The 24005-nt window shown below is 34.1% G+C and overlaps 1 protein-coding gene across 1 annotated transcript in view; it reads right to left on the reverse strand.

The window, feature by feature from the left end:
- Window positions 1-1475: 1475 nt before the first annotated feature.
- The window catches only part of FGF7 (fibroblast growth factor 7), a 28470-nt gene continuing 5940 nt past the window's right edge, over window positions 1476-24005 (reverse strand). The window contains exons 2-3 of the mRNA XM_086620480.1: window positions 2043-2146; window positions 1476-1670 (exon numbers count right to left, since the gene is read on the reverse strand). Of these exons, the coding sequence (XP_086476606.1) occupies window positions 1476-1670; window positions 2043-2146 (299 nt within the window). The remainder of the gene's footprint in view (window positions 1671-2042; window positions 2147-24005) is intronic.

A 24005-nucleotide genomic window follows, 5' to 3' on the forward strand; every position in this document is an offset into this window, starting at 1 on the left:
TAGTGGTCTTTGTCTCAGCACAGTTGTCACAAGAAAACCTGTAGGCAAACTGAACAGTGTGAAACTATATGATGCGTTAGTCATGTAGGGCTCAGTTGAACACTTTAATAGCTGGAAAAGTAAGATGTCTTTTCTTCATCATGTCACGTTGCTTTTGGCTGAAGTTTCAAACCAGTCATACAGGATCTTACATATTTCAGTACCTGTGAGTGTAGATTCTACCATCTGAGGATTAATTCCAGTACCTGCTGGAACTGTAACCTTCTTTTTACCTGCTGTAATTCTGAGCATGCTACTAAATTCAATAAGCAAGAGTATGTGGCAAAGATTTTTTACATTTTTGCGTGGTTTCTTTGGAGATACCAATTGCACGATTCGCTGCAGGCTATCATTTTTGTCTGCCATCCAATGTATGTTGGCAAGAGGGTTGTGTACTAGTCTTTGTGTCTGGTCACAGAAGAAAATTCATGCATCTCAGCCAGACCGTTTTGTTATTCCTTTAGAATTAAAAGCATATGAAACAGATGCAGCTTAGTAAGTATTTTTTTTATAAATAACATTTAAATAACTTAGAATAATAAAGTTCAAATACAACTTAAAATAAAGTTTAATGCTGTAACAACAGAAAAAGCATGTATAAGGATGGGAAAACAATATTGAAAGCTGTATGCCCTAACAGGAATTATACAAAAGATAGGATATGTTGCATAAAAACCCTTAATATGTCTGAATTTTTGCTTCATCGTTATATAAAATGTTAATTTGTGAAAAGTGAGATGAAGTACATTATTTATTCCTATTCTTATTTTACATACACTATTTGAAACATCTTTTAGAGCAGCATTAGGTACTTCTTTCATTAATAGATAGGAACATTTTGTAGTAGAGTAAACTTAATTTTTCCAAACTAACTCTTTTATCTGAATACAACAATAAACATTTACAAGATTATATATTTTTTTTCTGATCATATAGTTTATGTATAGCATATCAGTTTCTTGGGGAAAGTATTTAAAATACTGCTCAGCCTCCACATTTGCTATTGACTTGATAATCTGACAACTCATTCCAGCAGCCTTAAAGTCTGACATATTTTACACAACATTATCATCTGCTTATTATTATTATAGCAGCCATATTTAAGAAGCAGATAGTTTTTTTAAATAAAATATTATCAGATAATCAAGTCATGACTTACTTTTCAGGGTAAATTAATTTAAGAAACTACCCAGTTACAATGACTAAGATAATGATTGTACAACTCTTTAGAATTTTTTACAACTTTTAGTTAGTAAATCTGGTTTTGTGTATATTTTCAAATCTTTTTCACGTAGTCTCTTAAAAATAAACATAAATGCGCAAGTCCAGCTTGTTCAGTTTCTCAGTAGTATTCCAGCCTCTCTTGATATCTTGTCAAATAGTCTTCTTAAAAATAATCTTCCTGCTGGAACTAGTTCTTTATAGGTCATTTGTGATTAGGATATTGCCAGAGGAAGAAAGTGGGATGCTCTGTGTTCTTTCTTTGTTTTTTTACCTTTCATGGGGACCCCTTTGTGGTTTAATGTAACAAACATCTCCTTTCCTTTGTGTGTCCATTTTGCAGAAGCATATGTATTATAATGGTTTTCTTCAATCAGTTCTATGAAGTTGCAGTCCTCATTGCATACTTTCTGTTGAGAGTAAATAATAGAGTAAAATGAGTACAAGTATTTTTTTACATACGCAGATTAGGGAAGATGGGAGAAGAATATACATTACACACCTCACGTGTTATTAATGTTTTTAATAAATGAATTTGACTTCTGAAATCTGAGTATTGAATATTTTCTATTCCCTCTTAATATTCCACATTTTTAAAAAGTATTTAAGCTCTAATCACTGAACTCATTAAACGGACATAGAAGTCTAGTATGGGATGTATGGAATAAGTACAGAATACATTTTAATTTGTTATACAAACTATATAGACGCTACATCTAAAAATATGTCTCTCTAAGATTGTACACGATGATGATACACACAAGAGAAGTTTACATCCATACCTTTCCATAGAGTCTTCCTGACTTGTTCATTGCCAGAAAGTATTCACTTTCCACTCCTTTGATTGCCACTATTCCAACTGCCACTGTTCGGATTTCTAGAATACCTGCAAAGGCACACAGTAGGGGCTGTAAAATGGTTATTTGTTCTCCAGTCCACTCTGAGGATTCAGTGAAACTAATATTCTGTAATACTCCTGTGTTTATTGAAAATCTACAGCAATCATTCTTAGAAAACAGAAAAATTATGTATTTATTCATGTGAAGAAAGGGCTAGATTTCAAAAATTGTCTGTATGTGATCATGTCTGCACACAGCTGCTTAAAAATTGCATGGTGATAATTTTTAACTATGTACTGAAGTTGCAACGTTAGTACAAGTAATTTCTCTATTTTCAAAGAATTGGCGTATCTTAGAAATTACCAGGCTCTGGGTTTCATTTGGAAGAATTATATACATAGCCATCAAGGTTCACAGAATTTGTGTAAAGCCTTTATTTTGAAGACTTGTGTAGCAGTATCATCTCCTTGAAAGAGTGTAAACCTTAGAACTTGTGAGTGATAGAAAACAGACCACAGCATCTTAAATAAGATAAAGTATTTGCTTGACCTTTGTATGCTTTTATGACTGATCAGAGCTGTAAAGATATGTGTATTTGCAAATCATTAAAAGCTGCTCTGAGAACTTATTTGTTCAAAATCAGAGAATATTTAGAGTTGTTTTCTATAAGTTACTTTATTTTCATCTCACTGCTGTATATCTGCAATAGCTTTCTGTAGTCACTATGATACATTTAAGTTACCTGCAACATAAAAAATAGTCTTATGTTAATTAAAAAAAACAAACAACTGCGGAGGATGGTACAAGTTAGTAAGGAGCTACATATTGTTTTCAAGCTTGAATATTATTATTGTTGTTTTAAGCAATAGCTTAGAGCTATACTGCTGCTGAGTTGGAGCCATTTTCTTCCATATTGAGTCACCTACAGAACTGTGTGCAGTGGCATCTGTGCAGTGATTTGTTCTCCAAGATGGGATCTTTCAGAGCCAGCCTACTCTGCAAATTCCAACAGCGGAGCATGGGGGAGAGAAGTGAGGGAGGGGGAGAGAGAGGCTTGTTTTAGATTGTCACCTGAAAGATGACTTTCCTCTTCAACAAAACATTTCCTTTTTTTCTCTTTCAAGTTTGTGTTGACTCTTCACAGCCACCACATGATAATAATTTTTCGTTAATCAGTTTTTTTATAGAAAGGCGTGAAATCTGTGTTATTTCTCCTTCCCTATACTACTTTTTATATCCTAATGCCTTTTGCTTTCTTTACTGTTCTGTTTTGCTTTCTTCCTCGATATTACTGATGTATCAGTCCTAGCCTGTATTGCTTACTTTTTTCTTCCTATTTTCCCTACCAGTACATCAGTTACCTCTTCTCATGGTATGTGCCCTGCTGGACCTTCATCTCTGCACGCTAACAATTCTGTACTTCTCTATAATGCTAAGCCAACTTTAAGTAAAGCTTTTAGAATTCTTTGGCAACTTCTACTCTGCTGCAGACCTAGCAACAATTCTTACAAAGCGTAATTTCTAACTGAAACTTACAAAAATTGTATTAACTTTCATTTAAATTTCACTTTAGAAAAACTACAGTGAGGCTGAAAAACAGATGAACATCAGTATCTAGCCAAACAAAGAGAATAACAGTGGAAGGGATCTCTGGGTCATCAAGTCCAGTGCTCTGCTAGCCTGGGAATTACATCAGATAATTCTCTTTTCATAAACTTTGCCAATACTAAATTGGAGTTGTTATTTCTTTGCCCCCAGTGTTTCCGCCAAAGGCTGTTCCAGAGTTTGATTTATTTTAATGGCTACAGACTCTGTAGTAGTTTGCAATCTGCGTTTTTTCAGCAACAGCTTATATCCATTTGTTCTTTTGCCTGTGCTGGCCATTAACTTAAGGAGAGTTTTTTTAAAAATCTATGTTTGAGTTTTCTGTTTTTATAAAATTAAAAAATTGAGAGGTTCAAAATTACTTTTTAAAACAAGTCATGCTAATAGGAATTGAGATTTCCTTGAGTAAGCTGATGTTGGCTGAAGTTACTGTAGTAAGAAATACTACTACTTTTAAAAAGGAAATGCCAAAAGCTTTTGTCCAAGACAATATTATTACTAGAATTTTTACTTTATTTTTTAGCTCTTTTTTTTTTTCTGAAGTAGATGGTGACATTCATAATAACTTGTAGGAATTATTTTATTTTGGTTTTGAGTACTTGTTTTTCTACTTTATTCTCAGTTGAGATATAAATCTCTTTCATGTGGAAACTACACTATCCATATAGAATTTGACATAGGATAGAAATTGAGGATGTAAAGATGTTTTATAAGCCTCCTGTATAGCAAATCTGAATGGACAAATAAAATGTATCCGTCAAAGATATATTCTACTTATAATTTACAAGGGCAATACATGTGATAGATTTATTGTATTCAGATCTTTACATGATTTTCATCTTGTTTGTTAGAATTCCATTGTGCATAAAAAGCAATGCATTTTAATTAAGGACAAATAATTTGAGATTCATAAATTGTTATACATGTTCAGTACTATTTGCTATATTATTATGTGCTTTTCACAATTTTGAGCAATTACGTACCCCCAGAATTAGAGCTAGCTCTCACATAAATAACATATGACACCCTGACCCAGAGGTGGTATGAAATCCAAATAATGTTTTAGGTCTTTGAATGACACTTTTCTAAAGATACTTTGTCTGTGCATCTCTCCATAAATTCAGCGTGGGAACACCAGATGAACTCTCCAATGACTATGTCCCATTAAAAATGTACTATTAGCAATGTCAAAGAGAAAGAAAAAAGACCACAGACAGTTCAGTGGACATAGAGCTTGCGTATTCGTGATTCTTCGCTCAGAACATGTCTATCTCGGAATTAAGTGGCCTATCATAAACTGCATGTGCTCATTTTTCTGTTTTCAGTTCTCAATCGTGTCTCGTCTGTTCTGATATGTCTTAACGTAGTCTCGATAAAACAAAGCATGAGTTTTTCCCTTTTCCACAAAGTGTTTCTGTGATTTAGGTCTCTGAGGCAGCATCTCACATGCACTTTTGTATTTAATGTGCAAATGAATCATCACTGAGTTCCTCTCTCTATTTTAAGGCATATGACAGAAATTCCTTAAGCAATAAGGCAGCATACTCTAAGCTCTCTTTTCTTCTTCTGGAGGCTATGCCTCAGTAATCCTTCTGTTCATTTCAGAAATGTTATATTGCTGCAATTCATTGCATATTTTTTCTTTAAATTAAATAAATTATATAGGAAATGGAAATTTTTAGTAAACTTGGAAAAGTAAGACTTTACTGTGTGGTTAGAACTGTGGTAGCTGATTTAGCTGAGAATTTGATTTATGATCTTTCAGTATATAGTCTTTTGTATGGAACACACTTGTTATGTTAATTACAAAATGTCATGTACATGCATCAATTTAAAATGTCTTCCTTTATGAACAGAAACTATGGAAAGAGACTATTAAGGTTGAGAAATTGTAAAGGGAAACTTTATTAGTTTATAGGTGTCAGCATTGCAGTTGTATCACATGCTTAAATTTAGTATCCCATGTCAGAGGTCTCTCTTAGACCTGGAAGAATGATTTTTGAGTAATATTAAATTTAATACAGACAGAAATTTCTGTACTGTTTTACAAAGTGCTTCTGAACGTACAAGATTTACAAGGTGACCAGCTTTTTCCTGCACACCTCTTATGTGCTGCATAATTCTCAAAGCACAAGTTCTTTGAAGAACTAGTTAATGGAATCTTTAACACTTTTAAACAACATAATCTCACTGTGAAAGCATCTAAACTACTTTTCTATTTTTTTAATACTCAGCTGGATATATAAACATTCAACACAAACTTTGAGGTTAAAGAGACATGTGAATAATAGAAATCACTGTCTCTTCCAATTATAATTTTATAACTTATATTTAAATATAAATATGAGCTTTTATATTATATTATGATTATAGCAGCAAAGCAGGAAATTCCTAAAGGATATACCAAAGAACAAAATAGTAAATCTATAAAATAGAAAAAGTTGTATTTTTCCCTCTTTGTTTCATTTCCTTTCAGTATCTCTATAAAGCTATCACATTATATTACTTTATATGATGTTATGGTCATATTGGTCTGTCTTTATTTTGTATGTGTCCCTGGTACTAAATCAGTGTAAGAGAAATTACCTCATTGTAAATAGACACTAGGATGTGTTGTTGCAGATAGGAACCTAATCCGTTAGTAGGTGTCAAGAGGTAATAAGACTGTTCAACCAGAATTTTGGCCAACTGCTGATATTTCCTGTTTCTTCTATGCTTTCTGTAATCATCTGCTACTGGCAATTCTTGCCAACAGGATGTTGGGCTAAATTAAATTTGGATCTGAGCTGATATGGTTATCCTTATACTTTTAGTGTATATGGTTTGTTATACGGTTGTGACTGTTACATTCAGCCAAGTCTCTGAATGTGAACAAAACCAAACCTCTTCTTTTTTCTCTGCTCTTTTGTTTTGAAATTCTGAATCATTGCAATATCTTTAATAAGACTAGCCAGAAACAACATTTGGTGTACTGGAAAGTAACCCAATAATCTCATCTTTCTGTGCATGCAGGAAGAGCTTTGCTCCTGAGTAATTGATGGTATTAAAATGAACACGAAAACATTAAAATATTCTAAAGATTAGCTTTATAAGGATAGTAACTTGAGTTAAGCAAAACTCACCAAAGCTAAAGAGTGTTTTTTCTAATATACCATTTTTGACTGCCTTTAAGACTGAATTAGAATGTATTGTCTTCATTGCTCCTCTGCTGTGAACCTAAGTGTAGCTGAGCTTCAGTTTCCATGCCAATTCTTGTTAGCTGATTCATTGGAAGGAGGTAAACTTTTATATCCATAGAAAAATAGTAATAGCAGTAAACCTAGCATGTTGTGTTATGTTTGTAGGCCATTTTATACATAAAGGCAAAAATTCTATCCTCATTAAAGTGAATAGTAAGATTTCAGCTGACTCGATAGAGTCAGGTTTTTATCCCTGAAGTAATTCCTTCAGTGAGGCAGGAGAGGTATAAAGCTAAAATCTTTTCAGAAAAAAAACACACAGAAATAGACAAAAATGTTGAATAAGAACACATGTGAGATTTGCCTGTGCTAGTTTCTAAGTGTTCATTTATGTAGCACTAGATATTTCAGAGAAATTGTAAAGCACTAAAATATATGGTCAGAAATTCTAGCAAGAAAAAACTGTTCTCCTCTGTCTAATAGTATACCATTCCTGGTCTTATATTAGCAAGCCCATTCTCATGAGCTTCCTTCTGAAGTAAAAACTTTTAATCCTTTCAGTCTCTGTTCGTGAAAAGGAAAAAGTCACCGAGCTAGGATGGAAAAGAGAGAATTCTTATATGTAGATTGTTTCATTTGAATACTCTTTTAATTCTCTAATAACTTCAAAATTACTTGAAAAGCATGCTTGAATTGATAAGATGCTGATTCAGAAGGCTAAACTTCAACAAGATCTTAAATATCCTCAATTTAGAAATGAAAATGTAAACTATGTTTTTCAGTTACTTTATCTAAAGCATCCACATAAAAGTTCAGAAGAGGTTTAAGAGAAGACTTGAATATACCACAAAGTAACTAGGAAAGAAATCAGATTAAAGCCAAAAAGAGAAAAAAAAAAATTGAACATGAGCATACAAAATTGAAAACAACTGTAATTTCTATAAAATCAGCATGAAATTCCAAACAATTTTATATGGTTGCATGGTCAGTGTATCAAATGTAGCTTAAAATTCCTGTAATGAACGATGTTTCCTATGGAGCTGAAATTCTGTCCGGTGTACGTAAAAGACACCGAGCTGAGATGGGCTATAGTTTCTTTTTTATAAGAAGATGACTATGGACACCGGCGGTCGTCTTTTTAACCACTTGTTTCAAATTAAATAACAGACAGTTTTATAAAATCCAGTAGAAAAAAAAAAACAAAGAAACAAAACAACCCTTTAGGTTGACATAACAGTTTTAGTGAGTGAAATATATATCAGTTTTTGGAGTCAATTTACATAATAAATAGAATGACAGTTGCTCAGTACAAGCAGGCACTTTTATGTCTGGACTTACTCCATGACTGTGGCCTGGAAGTCAGGGCAGTACCTTGGGCTGGAAATTTATGTAGAAAAATTGGCATTTAGCTACATCATTGATAGAAAATAGAACATTCCCATGTGAGAGAATTCTTCCCTGGCAAGTGGTATTTGATAATTTTGGTTTTAATCATCTGATAATTTTTTCTGATTTAATTAATATTCTCAGATAAACATTTTCATCTTTTTATTTGTTAAACTTTTCTTTGCTTTTATAGCACAATAATACTGTGACATTTTATTTGCTTTAAGAAATCTTCACATTTATTGCTACACAATCTGTTTGCAGGTTATATTAAACTAATTTTTAACTGTATGCAGCCATAGCTGAATAGGCAGTTTCTTTGTGTTTGCCTATAATATCCTCAAATAAAAATATCCTATCTGTAAGAAAGTATTGAGATCCTTGTGATTTAGCTAAATTGGGGCATTTTGTCTGTAATCATTTTATAGCCAAGAGGCTGAAAGAGCAATTGCAATTCTTGCTTCTGAGAGCTGTAAGGAAACCAGTAAGTGCAGCACATTACTGAAGATCCAGCAGGTGGTAACGACATGGCCAATGGGTCTTTGGAAGAGAAGAGAGAGCAGAACCACTGAGCTAGAGATTTTTTGCACATGCTAAGGAACTGTCCCAATATGCAGGGTGATAAGATTGTTCAGGAAGATTTTGGAAGAGGTTTTGAAGTACACATTAGTTCATCATCAGCTTGCTCTTTTTCTGAACATTTCGTATGTTGCTGATATCCCCTCAATATCTATCTCAATGTTTCTGGTCACTGCTCCTCAATTTGTTAGTATCAGAGTTTCTGTAGACATTCATTCAAAGAGAAATTTGGCATCCATTACATTTTTCAGCAAGGCTGACAGCAATTTCATCCCAGTGTTTTTCTGTTCTCTCAGGTACATATGTTAAGAGAAAACGTTTATGTGTAAGATGGAAACTGCTAAGACTACTAAGCAGTCTTCTAAATGCCAGAAAGAAGGGAAGAAGAAGAAAAGGAAAAGTATGGGTTTTAAGGAAAGAAAAGCAAAAGCAAAAGCAAATGTCCAGAAGCTATTTATTATTTTACATTCTTATTATTTCCTTTATAAAAAATATCTAACAGATGATATACCTAATGCTGATTTTTAAAATCTTCTAAATGGTTTATAATACCAAATTTTGTGTGATATTTACAGCACTTTATTTCTTGTAGCCTCTCTGTGCACTGAAGTTGAAAAGAACAGTCTGGTGCTGATTTTTAGGGGTAGGCAGACTGGCACTGACTGTTAGGCACTTGTGAGGAACGTGTTTGTGTGCCCTTTCCTAGGCAAAATTGTCTCAAGATAAAGTATGTGGAATCTCAAATAGAGAAGTAGGGGACAGAAAAACTTGGATAGAGAATAATTCAAAACAAAAAAGAAACTTCTAAATTTCTCTAACTCATGCTTCTAATTAAATTTGGAGCCCATATTTATGAAATCAAGTGACCTGTTCAGATGATTCAAGGCCAAGAAAAATGCTCTCGTCATTGCTTACAAGACAGTGTTTAATGGTACTTAATGCAATTTGTTCTTTTGTGCTGGGATTTAAGAAGTTAATGTCTGTGCCTCTTAAAGCAAGAAAGTACACATCATGATGGTCAGTCATATAGTATTTTGGAAAACTTTCATGGTGTTATTAGTGCGTGCGTGCATTTGATGAGCCAGCACAGTAAATACAATCATTAGCTGGCTTATTACACTTGAAATGTTTTTCCAGAGGAGTCTATCAGTATTTGTTTTCTGAAAGTAAACGAATGCTTTCATTGGACAGTTTTATAAGTCATTGGTTTCAGGAAGCATTACTTCTTTCTATCTCTTAAAAAAAAAATAGTGTGTATATTGTGAAGTATTTGTGCTTAAGTTATTTTGATTCTTAATAATCTTTTTTAATGATGTGTCTTACAGTTCATTTTAGAATGAACACAATTTGTGTGTTCATTCTCTCCCAAATATAAAATATAATGGTAAAAAATTTACTGCAAATAAAGGTATTAATTTAAGAGATATTGTAATATGGTTTAATTCTTTTTTACCCTTCCCTGTTATTAAATTACAATTGATAGAATGTAGACTTATCTTTTGTATTTTATACTCTCACTCAAGAAAGTGAAAGTTTCCCAGATGGTAACTCATGAGATCTAAGATCCTCATAGATCTTCTGTTCATAAGCTTTGTAAGTAGAAATAAATGTAAAAGTATATGTTATCATAGTTTTCAAAGCAGAGATGAGATTGTCTCCACCCCAGGAATTTTTTGTCTATGGATAAGATTTTAATAATTAATTATAGTAACAGAAAACAAGCTGTTACATACATTCGCTGTCACTTTCTTTTTTTAACTGTTCTATATTTGCATCTCCTTGTGATACACAGAATTTGGATTTATGGCACAAACACATGTAAAATACGTTGTTATTTACCATGTGGACCAGTATGAAAGGTTAAAAAAGCTTTTCTTTGGAGGCTTCGTGCTGTATCCATGTGTGCAGTTGCCGTGCACATGTAGACTATCGGAAGCACTGTAGATATGAATATGAAGGTAAAAATGTTCTGCACATAAACAATGGATCTGTCAAGGATTTTCAGTAGAACAGTCGAAGCTACTGCTTCGATGAGGTGCCAGACATCTGGATATCATGGACAAATATTCAAAGCACTTAAAACCCCTGGTTTTGTCCTGTGTGTAACTTTCAAGCAGTAAAAATTGTAGTTGTCTGAGGAAACATGATTAACAATAGAGAGATATTCCTTGAGGACTTGATGCACCATATTGTTCAAGCATCCTCAAGTAGCAGAATTTGCTTATAAGATTTAGTCCGTGTGCAGAACATGTTTCATTAAGCATAAGTAGCTGATTTTTAATTAACTTTTTGGAATTAATTGGGTGCAAAAACAGTAGGCATACTGTATTAAAAAAAGTCAACTAATTGCTAAACAGAAGTCCATCAAAGTGTTTTTGTATTTTGGTGGATTTTAATTTATTGATAATTTTAAAGATTCCTTACTTGACATTACATTATCCATAAATTTCTCCACTGTTTGCCAGTCCTACAAACTGATTAGTACATGCATTGCCAGATAAAACAACTTTATAATAAACCATTGTCCTGACAGTATTCAACAGCTGACAAATAAGTTGGTTATGGAATCTGAGCCATGTCATGGTTTCTGAAAGAAGCTGCAAACTTGTTAAATCTGTGAAGGCAGTATAAAAAACGCTAGATGAGAACCAAACGGAAGAGAGAAGATACAACAGGGAACTAAAATGAGTGTTTAGAAATGCTGTTATTTTACTTACAAGATCTGTTCTTTGCACGTGTACTTGGACTTGTAGGTGTTTACCTTTATGACAGAAAAGGAAGGAGAAAGCCAAGTTCCACTTTAAGTCTGCATTGTTCCAAGTATTTACACAGTTTCATACGTGTCATCAAAGGTGTAATCTGGCCTTCTGAAATTGTGTTCCTGATACCACAGCATGAAAAGAAAAGTCCAATTTGACCTTCCAGGTTGATGTTTCGGAAATACACCTTCCTTTTTACTTTCAAACATACCACATTTGATCTGCAGTGGGAAATATTAAAAGCCATAATACCTTTTCTAGTTGCGTTTCAAAGTGAATAAATGTAAAGCAGTGCTCATCAGTTTGCAATGGTCAGTAAAGCTTATCTCCACTAATTACTGTAGTGAGGATTTCAGTGGCCATATTGCAATGAATTAGTGCGGAAGAGAAATAGCTTAGAATTACTGAGTAATTTTTCTTACTGTACAACCTGTTTGGCCACAGTTTTTTATTAACTCTTGCTAATAAGAATTAATCTGGAATGTTCCGACTCTAAATTGCCTTCTCTCCTTCTGTTTATGTCTTTTTGGAACATTAGCACTTTGGACTACTGTCTTTCCAATATTTCTCTCAATTTGATCTTCAAAACCAAAAGGATGTGACATTTTTCACTGGAGTAGATTGTAAAACTATGAAACTTTTCAATTTAGAGGTCTGATTGTGAATAGCAGTCTATAGTAATGACTGAAAAACATGCTGCCCCAGGCAGTCATTCACTTGTGAATTTCTCATTAAACTTATTAGAACCCTTTACTTTGCTGATCTCCACTGTGCATTTCATATAAATATTTTCTTGATCAGCCTCTTATACAGCACATAGTCATTTCTCATTTTTGCAGGAAACTACATTTCCCTCCAATAAAAATTGCCTTGGAGCTAAACATATGGTTATCATTAAAAATAATGTTATTTTTCAGAATTAACAGTGTCATGTAAAATCCAAGTCTTAATCCTCAGTCTGAAAAAGTACTCTCTTACTATAGCATTAATAATTTACTGACATTAAAAATGGAAAAGAGGGTGGAATGACTGTTTATGAAATATAATTGTTTCCAAGTAGTAAGAAAATTGATGATTTAATAGTTTAGAGCTAAACCTGTATAACAAATACTTTTCCTACGGCTCAGATGGAGGATATTTCTAGTATTTCAGTCTTTTGTGCCAATTTCACTAGAATACATGATCTTTTCAAGCTTTGCAGACTTTTAGAATCCAGCTTCAAAATAGCAAAAGTGCTGCTAATTAACCTTTTCAGAGCAGAATGAGATACATCCATTTAGTGGTGCAAAATTTCCCAAATTTAGAGTTTCGATGCATACAGCTATTTTGATTGTCTGAAACTTGGAAAATTCCACATAGGACCAGAGCCTCCTGTGTCTTCAAATTCTTCCTTAATGCAAAAGTCTTTAAATATATTAATTTGTTCTTTGATATTTGTTACTATGCTTTTTTTTTGTTTTCATCTAGCAAAGAGCTGGTGGTTTGTGTCTTGCCCCGGCATCATTGCTGGTTAAATGTCCTTCCCCTTTCCTGGGTAGAGTTGGTGATCATTTATTTAACAAGAAACTAGTCATGTCACTTCTATGGAAAACTTTTTCTCCTGTTTTTCTAAGGAAAACAGGAGTGCATATTCACATACCTTTTCTGTGTAAAAGAAATGGAATGATTCATTATCTGAATTGTGTTCGGGAGGACTTCAATTCCAGGTGCATTTCCTGTGCTCTTACGGCTTATCACCTATGTAAGCTGTCTGCAGGCAGTTGCGAAGATGGCATTAATCGAACGTGGCACTGTGTGCTGGACTTGTTTGGTCAAAGGGGGCAAAACTATATCCAAGACAGAACCTGTTCTTTTCTGTATGAAGTATTCCCTGACCCTCAAGGTCTAGCTGTTTTGTTCTGCATATTGTACTGTCTCCGGCCATTCCTGTGGCAGCTTTTCTGGTCCCTGAAATAGGCTTGGCAGAAGGAATAGCAGAGCCATATCTGGGGACAATCTGAATCTAAGAACTGCCTTCCTGTTCTTTCAGGGTAGTTTAGAATTATACATTGTTGACAAACATTACTAAAAGCTATTATTAAATGCTCATAGAATGATCATAATGACATTCTCCGTACTGAAAACTGTATTATCAGTTTAAATATAAAGTAAAATGCATTTTTATTAGGGAAAATGTCCCAGATGTAGCTAATAACCTAATTAATTAAAATAAGTAGAGCTCAGAAATTGGACATGTAAGAAAGAAGGTGGCTGCAGTGTTGCAGAGTTTGAATGTATACTTAGGGGTAATTTTGAAATTTTGGACAGTAAAATTTTGTTTCACACAGCTATGAAAGCATTTCATTCATAAACATTACAATTCCTATAGCAAGAGATAGGCATCTTTTCCCACTCTAAGTAGTTATGTAAAATGTAGGACAATCAACTGAGTGTGTTTTAGTTCGATTTCCAGATCAGATCTGCTACTTGGTGCAGAAACAGCTGAAGCCAGACATCCAAGTATATCGGTTACAGCGTCTACAAGAGCACAAGCAGGCAGCACGTTAATTCCTTTCAAGGTACAAAATGCAAGAAGCTGCTAAGAAAATCAGACTAACCTCTTGCTGCACCACAGAGTGGGAATTGATAGAAACCATCTGGCTCACTCTTTCTCCTTTCAAAACACTGCTGGACATATATTTATATGATATGGTCTCTCAAATTGTTCTGGTTTGCTGCTGACAAGTAATTTAGATTTAGTTGAACTTTCGAAATCTATTTTAGAGCAAATATTGAAATATAAATTAATAGAATGAGAAAATTTAAAGCACACAAAATAATTAAAAAAATCTAATAATTTAACCCAATTCTGATAAATAAATTAGAATTTTTGTACGTGATGTTTCTTTTAGCTTGCTCAGTATATGGATAGAATGTGTGTCAATTATCCAACAAGCCTTTTCCCCCCTCCCCCAGATAGCTTAATAATTAATCGTCTTCATTTTGCTTAATATCATTAATTTACTTCTAGTTACACACTGATTTTACCAGCCTAAAAATTTAGTTTAAGGTGAAAGCCTGACTTTAGGGAAATCAATAGAATATTTGCCTTTACACGCAGGAAGCACTTTGACAGCTCTCTCTTTGTATACGTGATCAGGTATTTATAAATGTGTTACTGTCATCCTGTTAATTTTTAGTTGTCTTCTAGATTTAAAATTCCATATCAAATCTGAGAAAAATAGCAGCATCAGCAGCGGTGGAGAAAATGGTTTGTCTGATTCAGGACCAATTGCTATTATCAAAGCAAATACTCTTTGGGAGCTGTAGCGAAATTTCTCTATTATTTTAAATTTATTTGTGTGTTAGTCTGCTTTTTTAAATTCAGCTGAATTATCCAGTTCGAAAATCAGGTTTTTTTTCAGTTTTGACTTCAAATGCTGGGGTGTAGAGGAAATCATGTGTTAACAATTTTGGGTTTAATGATACAAATATATACAAATGATGTATAGCTTTACACACACTTAGCTTTGCCCATGTGTGTAACATCAGGAAGTCTGTGAGAAAACTATCTCAACTACTTTCATGTAAATATTTTCTGGAATCCACAGCCTTTCTGTGCTTTGCATTTCTCAAGTGTCACAGAAATAGTGTCCCAGCTTTTTAGTGAAAATTACTTGTACCCTACAAGTAGAAAGAAGGACTCTAGAACTAAGGGCTGCACACATTCCAGTGTGTTGTGCTAGAAAAACATGATGTTATGTTCTGAAGATAAGTTATCAGTCATAGCTAAAATGTAAAAAGTCATGCAATAAAGATAAAGGTACTGCACAGTTAACAGACCATAGAATTAGCTAAACTATATGAAAAGTTTCTTTACACTTCTTTATTAACTTCAAAATGTTTTTATTATGTGTTTTTGGTTTGTACACAACCCAATTTCCTGTTGCTTTTGTTCTTATTTTTATATCCCCAGGTGTGAATCAGTCCAGTTATGTTTATTTCAGTTAAATTGTCGTTGTTTTTATCAGCTAAAGATATATAAAGAGGACACATAAGAGGGAAACTAAGAAGTTAGAAAGCTGCCTTGGGTTATTGTTCGCTGTTCCTTTGCACTATCACCAATAAGCCCACCTACAGGCTAGTTTAAAAGGAGGATTTTCATATCTGTCTTAGGCTGGTTAACTCCACCATTAGTTACTGAAACATTTTTAAAAGCCTAGCCCTTAGTGACTTAGAAGATCAAGCCTCTTAAAAATATTCTTTAAACATTTTGGCAGAAATTGCCCTAAAACAATTAAATTAAATTTTAAAATGTTAATAAAATCAGTATGCCATGACAGTCATCTCTCAATTAACCAGAGGAAAGTGTTTAAAATGGGATAGGAATTGCTTCACTTTCTTTACCAAGGAAAGTTTCTTGTGGCCCTGAACTGCAGAAAGAAGGATGTGAGCACTCTTGTGCCTGTAAACTGTAGTAGTTTTTTTTCTTGGCTCTCAGAGCACAAAGGTACTACTATATCACTGTATGGTCACTGTTTATAATAAGGTTTTCTGTGATCAGACTGAGAAAGTATTTAATATCTCATATTCAAATCCATCCTGGCAGCCATATTATTATATTGGCAGAATTCCAAATTTCCATCTGACAATCAACCAGCCTGTTTGATAGACTACAGTGCAGTGCACTGGCAAAAGGAAAAAGACTTATTTTTCTCTTCATCCTGAGAGAAATGGAAGATTTCATACCACTCAAGCATTTGATAGCAGCTTCAGACAGTGGCCTTTGGAATGCTTCACTTTTCAATTTCTCTGCTACGATTCATATAATCCTTATTTTGCTTTTGTATGTATTGATGTCATGAAGTTTTGATGAGCTCCATAGAAGTAATACATAAGCAATCTGTAGCAGAATATTTGAACCTCTTTAAAATCTGGAAAACAGCTGGTCTGTGATTTGTAGATGTTTGAGAACATTCATTTCAGCTAATGGGCTTAAACTAGGACCTGTTCAAGCAGGGAAGAGTAAAATGTTCTCTGTAAGGAAGCAGAGTAAAATGGTAGAGAATTCTTCCATAGGTTCATAGGACTAGAGGACTCAGATAAAGGTTAGTGGTTTTTTAATATTAGACTATGAGCTGGGTAGCAGAAGGTATATGTGAAAACAAAGGGTTTGCAGCACTTAGATTTTTATTTTGTGGAGGATTTGGATTAAGTTTGTATAATTTTGTGATTAGTAGACTCAGTTCACAGACCTTTTCTGATTCTGCATTGTTTATGATCATTTCTGCTCTTTATGGTACTGCTCTCTCCTAGTGTTTGTAACATAAAAGTAAAGGAAAAGTTACTGTGTAACATTGAACTTGGCAGGAAATTTTAGGACTGCCTTGAAGACCGTGAAGTTACACCAGAAGAGTGCTTGGCTGTACCCGTAGTGGTACGTTCTAAAATATATGCAAAAAACCCTGTTCTTGGTAAAGAATTTGCTATGCTTTTTGCTCTGACTGAAACAATTATGGCTATTCCAAGCACGTAAAGTAGTGAAGAAACTTTTTCTTTCCTTGCATAAAATATTTGTGACCTCGGCTGTATTGCAACAAGGAACTGGAGAAAAAGTACCAAAGTTGACTGAGAAGATGATTGTTTTCAACCACACAAAATGAAACAAAGTGCTTCTGCTCTTCTTAACCTGATCTCTTTTGTGCCACCTTAATTCCTCTGTGACTATCAATATATTCTTGATTCATATGCAAATGCAAATGTTATATGGTAGAAAGAATTTTACAAAAATAGATTGTAATTCTACTATTAAAAATATGTTCAGTATAAATAATGCAATCAGTTTCTACACAGTATAGATATGTGGATCTGTGGTTTTAATATAGTTCCTAAAAACTTAGAATAAACTTCCATTTATATCTTTCATGCAGAAATATAATTTTGCACATATATTTGAAAAGTAATAGCTAACTGTCTTTTAAGTTGAATATCCTAAATTGGATACATTCTGGTTTATTATGCTCTTAAGCCTATATCTTCAGTAGAATAAATAGAGATAGCAACATTACTCCTAGATGTTGGTAAGATACAGATAAGTCATTCTGACTTGGAAGTCAGGAAGAGATTAATGGCGGAACAGGAATTTCATTTTTCTTTATGTGCAGTCTGTGTTACCAATATAAAACCATATCTTAAAGTAAAAGCACATGGATTTGCAGAAGCAATAGTTATTATTTGCCATCTTTTTAAGTTAACTCCTCAAGCCATTGATAGGCATCAGTAACAAAACTCTTACTGATTTCAGTAGAGCCACGCTTTTACAAACAGCATATATTTGTCTCTTTCCTAATATGGGTCTTTCAACTCTTGAGCAAACTTTTCCTAATGAATCACAGGGTTAGATAGCTTTTCCACTAGTCAGTGACTTAACTCCTCCACAGCTGTGCAGTATTTTTTACTTTTAAAAGCAACTATTTAGACTGTTAATAATAGTTCTCTATAGTTAATCAGTAAGTCAATATGAATAAAACAGTCATATTTTGACTGTATGTTGAAAAGAGCTAATGCTGTACTTCTCAGTGATTACTTTCTCATGTCGATTACATCTCTGTTGTTGAGAATGTGTTTCAATCAAATACCATGCACACAGAAAAGGAAATATTTTTTTTCATGTAGAACTTTGTGTTAATGAAATAAATATGGCACAGTCTGACAGGGCTCAAATCAGGCTTTTTTGTATGATACCACCTGTGAGGTAAGTTGCAGCACATGTGATTACAATACATGATGTATATATAATTCTTTAGGAATCCACTAACAGAGGCTAGTTCGGGATGCAGCTGCCAGATAGCTTTTAAGAAGAAAACTAAGAAAGAAACCATCCCACTGTGAGGGGTCTGGAGCCGGAAAAGAGTAAACTCATGGAAAAGGAGATATAAGTAGCAGTTCTGCTTTGCTAAGCTGAGTTCAACTGGAAGTACTCATAACTACATTGTTGAAGTATGAATGAGAAGACAATATAATAAGTTGTGATCCAAAATCTTCAGTATTGACAGTGCTGTATACAGGCAGAAATATCCTGCATTTTCCTGCATCACCCCGAGGCAGGTTAGAATGCATTCCAGTTTTGGAATTTGCATAGTAAATTGTTTGGGGAAATAAGCATAATTATGTCATGTGCAATTTGTGCAAAACTAATGTTCGTTAAATATTCTCATATTTGGATAAATATACCCCAAAACACAATGGTATCACAAATAGAAAAAAGTGAATAGCTAATGTGAAGAGGGAGAAAGGGAAAACTTTTTTTGTAAAGCCAGTCATACATTTTAATTTAGCCCTAACAGTAAAAAAAATTGTGTATCTTATGGATACAAGATGATCACTTGCAAGTGATTAGGAGAAAGTCAGAAAATATGCGTATTGTTATTTGTTTTGTCTCACATAATTGCTTAACAGTGTCTACTTGCATATTTTTTAAAATATCATCTGAAGTGATTTAGAAATGTAAGTACTACATATATACTATGGGGTTTAGACTTAGGTATTGCATTTTGAAATGTAACTTGAAATGTCCCTTGAGAACTTGTCAGCACTTTTAGAAAATTGTCTCTGTGGTGTCTAGATACTAATCTAAGTGGGATTAGTATCTAGTCTTATTTTGGCAAAGATAGGTATTTATTACATTCCAAATGTTAAACAATTCTGAATAATTTCTCCAATAATTTATCACAATATTTACGATAAATGTATCTTCTATCACTAGATCATTTTCTTCTTAAATTCAATAGCCATTGGAACTCATGACATTCTCTTAAATAGTCTGGTTGGATGACAGCTAGGCTGTTTACCACCTTACAAAATTAGGGGGTTTATGTCTTATATGTTATGAATCACCTGAAAAATTCTGCTTTTGGTCTAGTTTGGTCTAATGCTAGTTTTATGATTTTGGTATAGACCGGTTTTGCTTCCAGTGTTCCTTCTGGATGAAAGTGCTATTTCAGAAATTCTCATTAAATAATTCAGAACGTGTCCTAGAACAATATGATTAAAACACTGGATTACTTAGCTAAAAAAATTAGCAGAGCATGATTTCCTTGGAAGATGTGGTAATAGTTTCCTTGAAAGATGTGGTAATTTTTTTCCCTTTAATTTTGTTGCCTGACAGTTATGTTCAGTAATACAGAGTGAATTACCCAAGTCACATGAAGATGCAGTCAGAAATGAAGGCATATTCAGTAATTTTAGTTCGGTATTTATAATCAAGTAGCCTGAGTACCAGTTTGCTTATTTGAACATTCTGATTGAAATTCGTGTATAATAATTTAAAAGAATGGTTTTATTAATAGCTATATTATTTTCATTGCTCAACTTAAGAGGCATTTAAAGGGATGACTATAAGTGGCCTAAGACTCTTGCCATTTACTTTATAATTTTAGCAGACTCTCCTAAGGCTACTCTCAAAATTAATGTAACTTTTGATTTCCTTTAAATGAGTAAATATTAACTACAAACTCCAGTACCAATTCACCTACATATATGGCTGTTACAGTGACAGTGAGGTAGGAAACATGCCAGGCTGTTTGGCTTTTACAGCCTCAGGAAGAAAACTTCCTGCCTGACTGCAGAAACAGATGCTCAGACAGAATGCTAAGGACTCTAGAACGTAGTACCAGTACTGTAGGGGAGCCAGGATGTGAAAGAGAGCAAGAGGCTCAAAACACCTGTGTAGTTGATTACATTAGTAAGTGGGAGGAAGAAAGGCACAGCCAGCCCCTTTTGCTGGCCAGCAGCGAGAAAGGAGGGTTCCTTACAGGGAAGAGGCTCTCTGTGTGTTTCCCATTGTGCTTTTTCTCTACACGTCTTATGTTGTCCCTTACCTGATGAGGTAGGTAGTAGTATTTGTTTCCTGACTGGTCTTTTTGGCATCATAATTTGGACATAAAGTGTAAGAAAGTTTCTTTGTTTATTCTGACTTGTAGATTCTGTTTATTCTTGACGGTGTTCTAGAGTGCTCTAAAGAACTTGCTTGCCCTGCAAATTATGTACCTTTTTATTTGGTTTTGGCTTTTAGTTGTTGGAAATATTGACCAGGATCTCCATGCTCAGTAAAACATGTAAAAGGTTCAGTTAGGAGAATGGACCTTACTTTAATTGGAAGAATGGCTTTTTGTCAGTGCGTTTGAAAACCACCTCTTGAAGTTGTATCCACTTTAGGTTTTGATTAGTAACAACATTTGTCGCCAGAGTACTGTTTGAGTATTTGTTATGCTTGCAGTTCATGCGTTGTTAGAGATGTGCTTAGTACATGGCAGAGAGGATTTCTTTCTGTGCTATGTTATAGCACAATGTTGATAAGATGGTGCTAAAATAATACAAGCAGCAGTGCTGAGTGGGAATTCATTTGGGATGACTCTCACTTTGGGTATAGGTATTTGTCCCTGTCCTTATGTAAAGGTAGTATTACGATTTTTTTTCGGTAGCATTGGAAAGTGATATGGCTGTGATGGCTTCAAGGCTTCTAAGGTGCAGTTTCCCTACATAAGCAAACATAAAGGACTGCTGCTGAGGAAGATCTCATACTGGCCTTTCCCACAGGGAAAACCTGTCTCTTGTTGCGAGGTGGCCCTAACAAGCAAGTCCCATTGTTTGAATCATTGTGTGTTAGATTTACATAGGTAGTTCCCTAAATCTTTGTAAAATCTCACCAATAAGCACTTGGGAACTGCTTGGATTTCTTTGTATCATCTTGTATGTTATGTGCAGCCCCTAAGCTGCACAGGCTATTCCAAAGGAAATAAATTAGCCTGGTGGCATTGAAGTTGCTTTTGTTCCTGAAAGTTGCACTTTCCAATTGTACTAGTACTGGCTGCGCTCTCTGAGATTCAGTTATCCTTTCTGTTTTACTTCAGGGTTCTGTCAGGGAGTACAACTCCTGTTTTCGCAGGTCTTTGCTGTAGAAGCTATATGAGTGCTGGATGGAATCAGTCCATTATCACTTTGTGCTGCCTTCTTCCCTTGACTTAACGACATCCACGTTTTCTCCCAAATCCAGATGCTTAGTGGCTAGCTAGAGAGCCAAACATTGCCACCCTTAGAGTTCATGTAGACAACTCAAAGGGCAAATCTATTGTCGTAATGTAACGTTGTGTGTGTGTTATGCAAGAAGCCAGAAAGCTCTTGCAGTGAGCGTTTCCATGCACCTGACAAACATCTAGAAACTTCACGTTTGCCACTACATTGTTCACAGCTGTGCACACAAACAGGCCACCGAACCAGGGCACTAGTTCAGCTGAGCTGCTCTGGGACGTCAGCACAGATTCTCATGCAAACTTTTCAAAATTTTATGTTGATTGTGAACCATTTCCCCCCCTCCTCTATTATTTTCAGCTCTCGATAATATGTATGTTCATCTATAATAATTTGTCTTTAACAATCATAAAGTTCTCTTTACTTTGTGGTTTGGTTGTTTTTCTTTTTTTTTTTTTTTCTTCTCTAAACAGTTACTTCTGCTTAAAATCAAATCCCACTCGGCATTTACAGGTCATAATAAAAACTTACAGAATTAGTACAGGTTATTAATGAAAATATGCTTCTTGTTATCAGGTGTTTTTTTCTGTTTTGAAATACATTGCCTTCTAGGTAGAGAATATCAAAATTCCAGGGTATCAAAATAGCCAAGGACAAGTCTGATCAGCTGCTTTTTATAGTCTATAGCACCTCCCAGTGTCTATTAACACATTTAAAAGAAAGCAAGTCAGTTTACCAAAAATGGAAATAAGGTAAGGCATGTATACTATTAAAGATTGGAGTACTAATGCTAGGAAATGCCTTCAAAAAAACCCACAGGTAATGGGGGTTTTCAAAAAGTGTTTTGATTGAAGTCATGGAGACAAGTGTTTGTTACTCCCTGTTGGAGTTACTGTAGTTATAAATGCTATGTAATGGTCATGTTTTCTGTTTTTTTGTTTATAGTTTTGCATTGATCTATCAATGTTCTGACTGTGCTTAATGTTAAAAGTTTGCATACTGAAGGAAAATGTCAGTGTTTTTAACAGAATATCCAGAGTTTTTAATAATTTCGTCCTGGTTTTGAATTGTCAGATTCCCACTATAATTTTAAAAGAGCAAATGCTCAGCTGGAATAAATTGACATAGCTTTGCTGACATTAACTGGGATTTACCTGTCTGATCATCTGGTTCAGCCTGTTTAGAATATTGTGGTCCTCTGTTGATAAACTATGCAGGTACTAGATTCATGTCTTAGGCAGTGTGTGAATACTAGAAAAAAAATTCCATTACAATTTAATCCTCGTTTTACTCTTTGTTTCAAATGCTAAATAATAGTCAAGAGAGCGTATTGATTGCATTGGTATTTTTATTGCTTTTTTTGGTGTGCTTTCATGAAGTTGTGAGCCACATCTGTGAATATCCACTTCCAACTTTTCAGCACCAATTGTTACAAAAAATTTTTTCTGTTTGTATAAATGATGTCATGTGTTATGAAAGTTCTAAAGTGTGACAATTCCGTGCTATGATTGTTAATGTCTATTATGTTATTGTCATAGGAATTTTCCCTGTTAACTTCTTCTTAATAATGTTTCTAAATTACATAGATCAGACACTAACTTGACCTTTCCGTCAGCTCATATCCAGAATTAAAAATTAAAAATAAAGCCAAAGGTCAAAAAAGACAATTGAAATACAGTTGCCAAATATAGTCATAGACAGTCAATTATGCAATTAAAGCAGTGTGCCACCCAAGAAGAGTAACAGCCTTCATTTGCCTAAACTTATTCTGTTTTGGTGAGGAAAGTGTTCCAAAATATACTACTAGTTGATACATCTTGTAGTGTGGAACAGTATAATTATATGCTTTAGGATGTCTTGGTCTTCCTGACAGGAAAACCAGCTTTGTTCTATGCTCCAGGATCCTAGAAATCTAAAAAAAACCACTTTCAGATTACTCAAGCAATACAGAAAACTGGAAGCTGTGAAGGGAGGTATCTGGATTTTGGTTTTGTTTTGCAAGACTGACTGTATAAGGAATTAAGTTTTCTACCAAATTCTATTTGCCTGTATGGAAAATTGCTTCCTTAAGAGTCATCTGAGCTCTGTGTTTTTCTGTCTAGCTGTTGACTTCAGTTATTTTAGTTAATATTCTATTAGTCAATTAATATCCTATAATAAAATTATTTAATACCTATAATGTTAATACACAACTCTTTTGTATGTTAGGAAGTTTTTTCGCTAATAATTTTTAAAGCTCTTTACACGGAGATGAATAATTCTTTTTCATAGAGGCACAGAGAGTTTCAAGATTTTTCCCAAAGTCTGTAAACAAATTGCTTAAAAGTTCGGATTAGCCTCAGGTCTCTTGAGTCTCAGGTCAGCGCCACTTTGGCACATTTTTTACAGGA

This window comes from Tauraco erythrolophus, chromosome 14 (genome assembly GCF_009769465.1).
Source record: "Tauraco erythrolophus isolate bTauEry1 chromosome 14, bTauEry1.pri, whole genome shotgun sequence".
NCBI lineage: Eukaryota > Metazoa > Chordata > Aves > Musophagiformes > Musophagidae > Tauraco > Tauraco erythrolophus.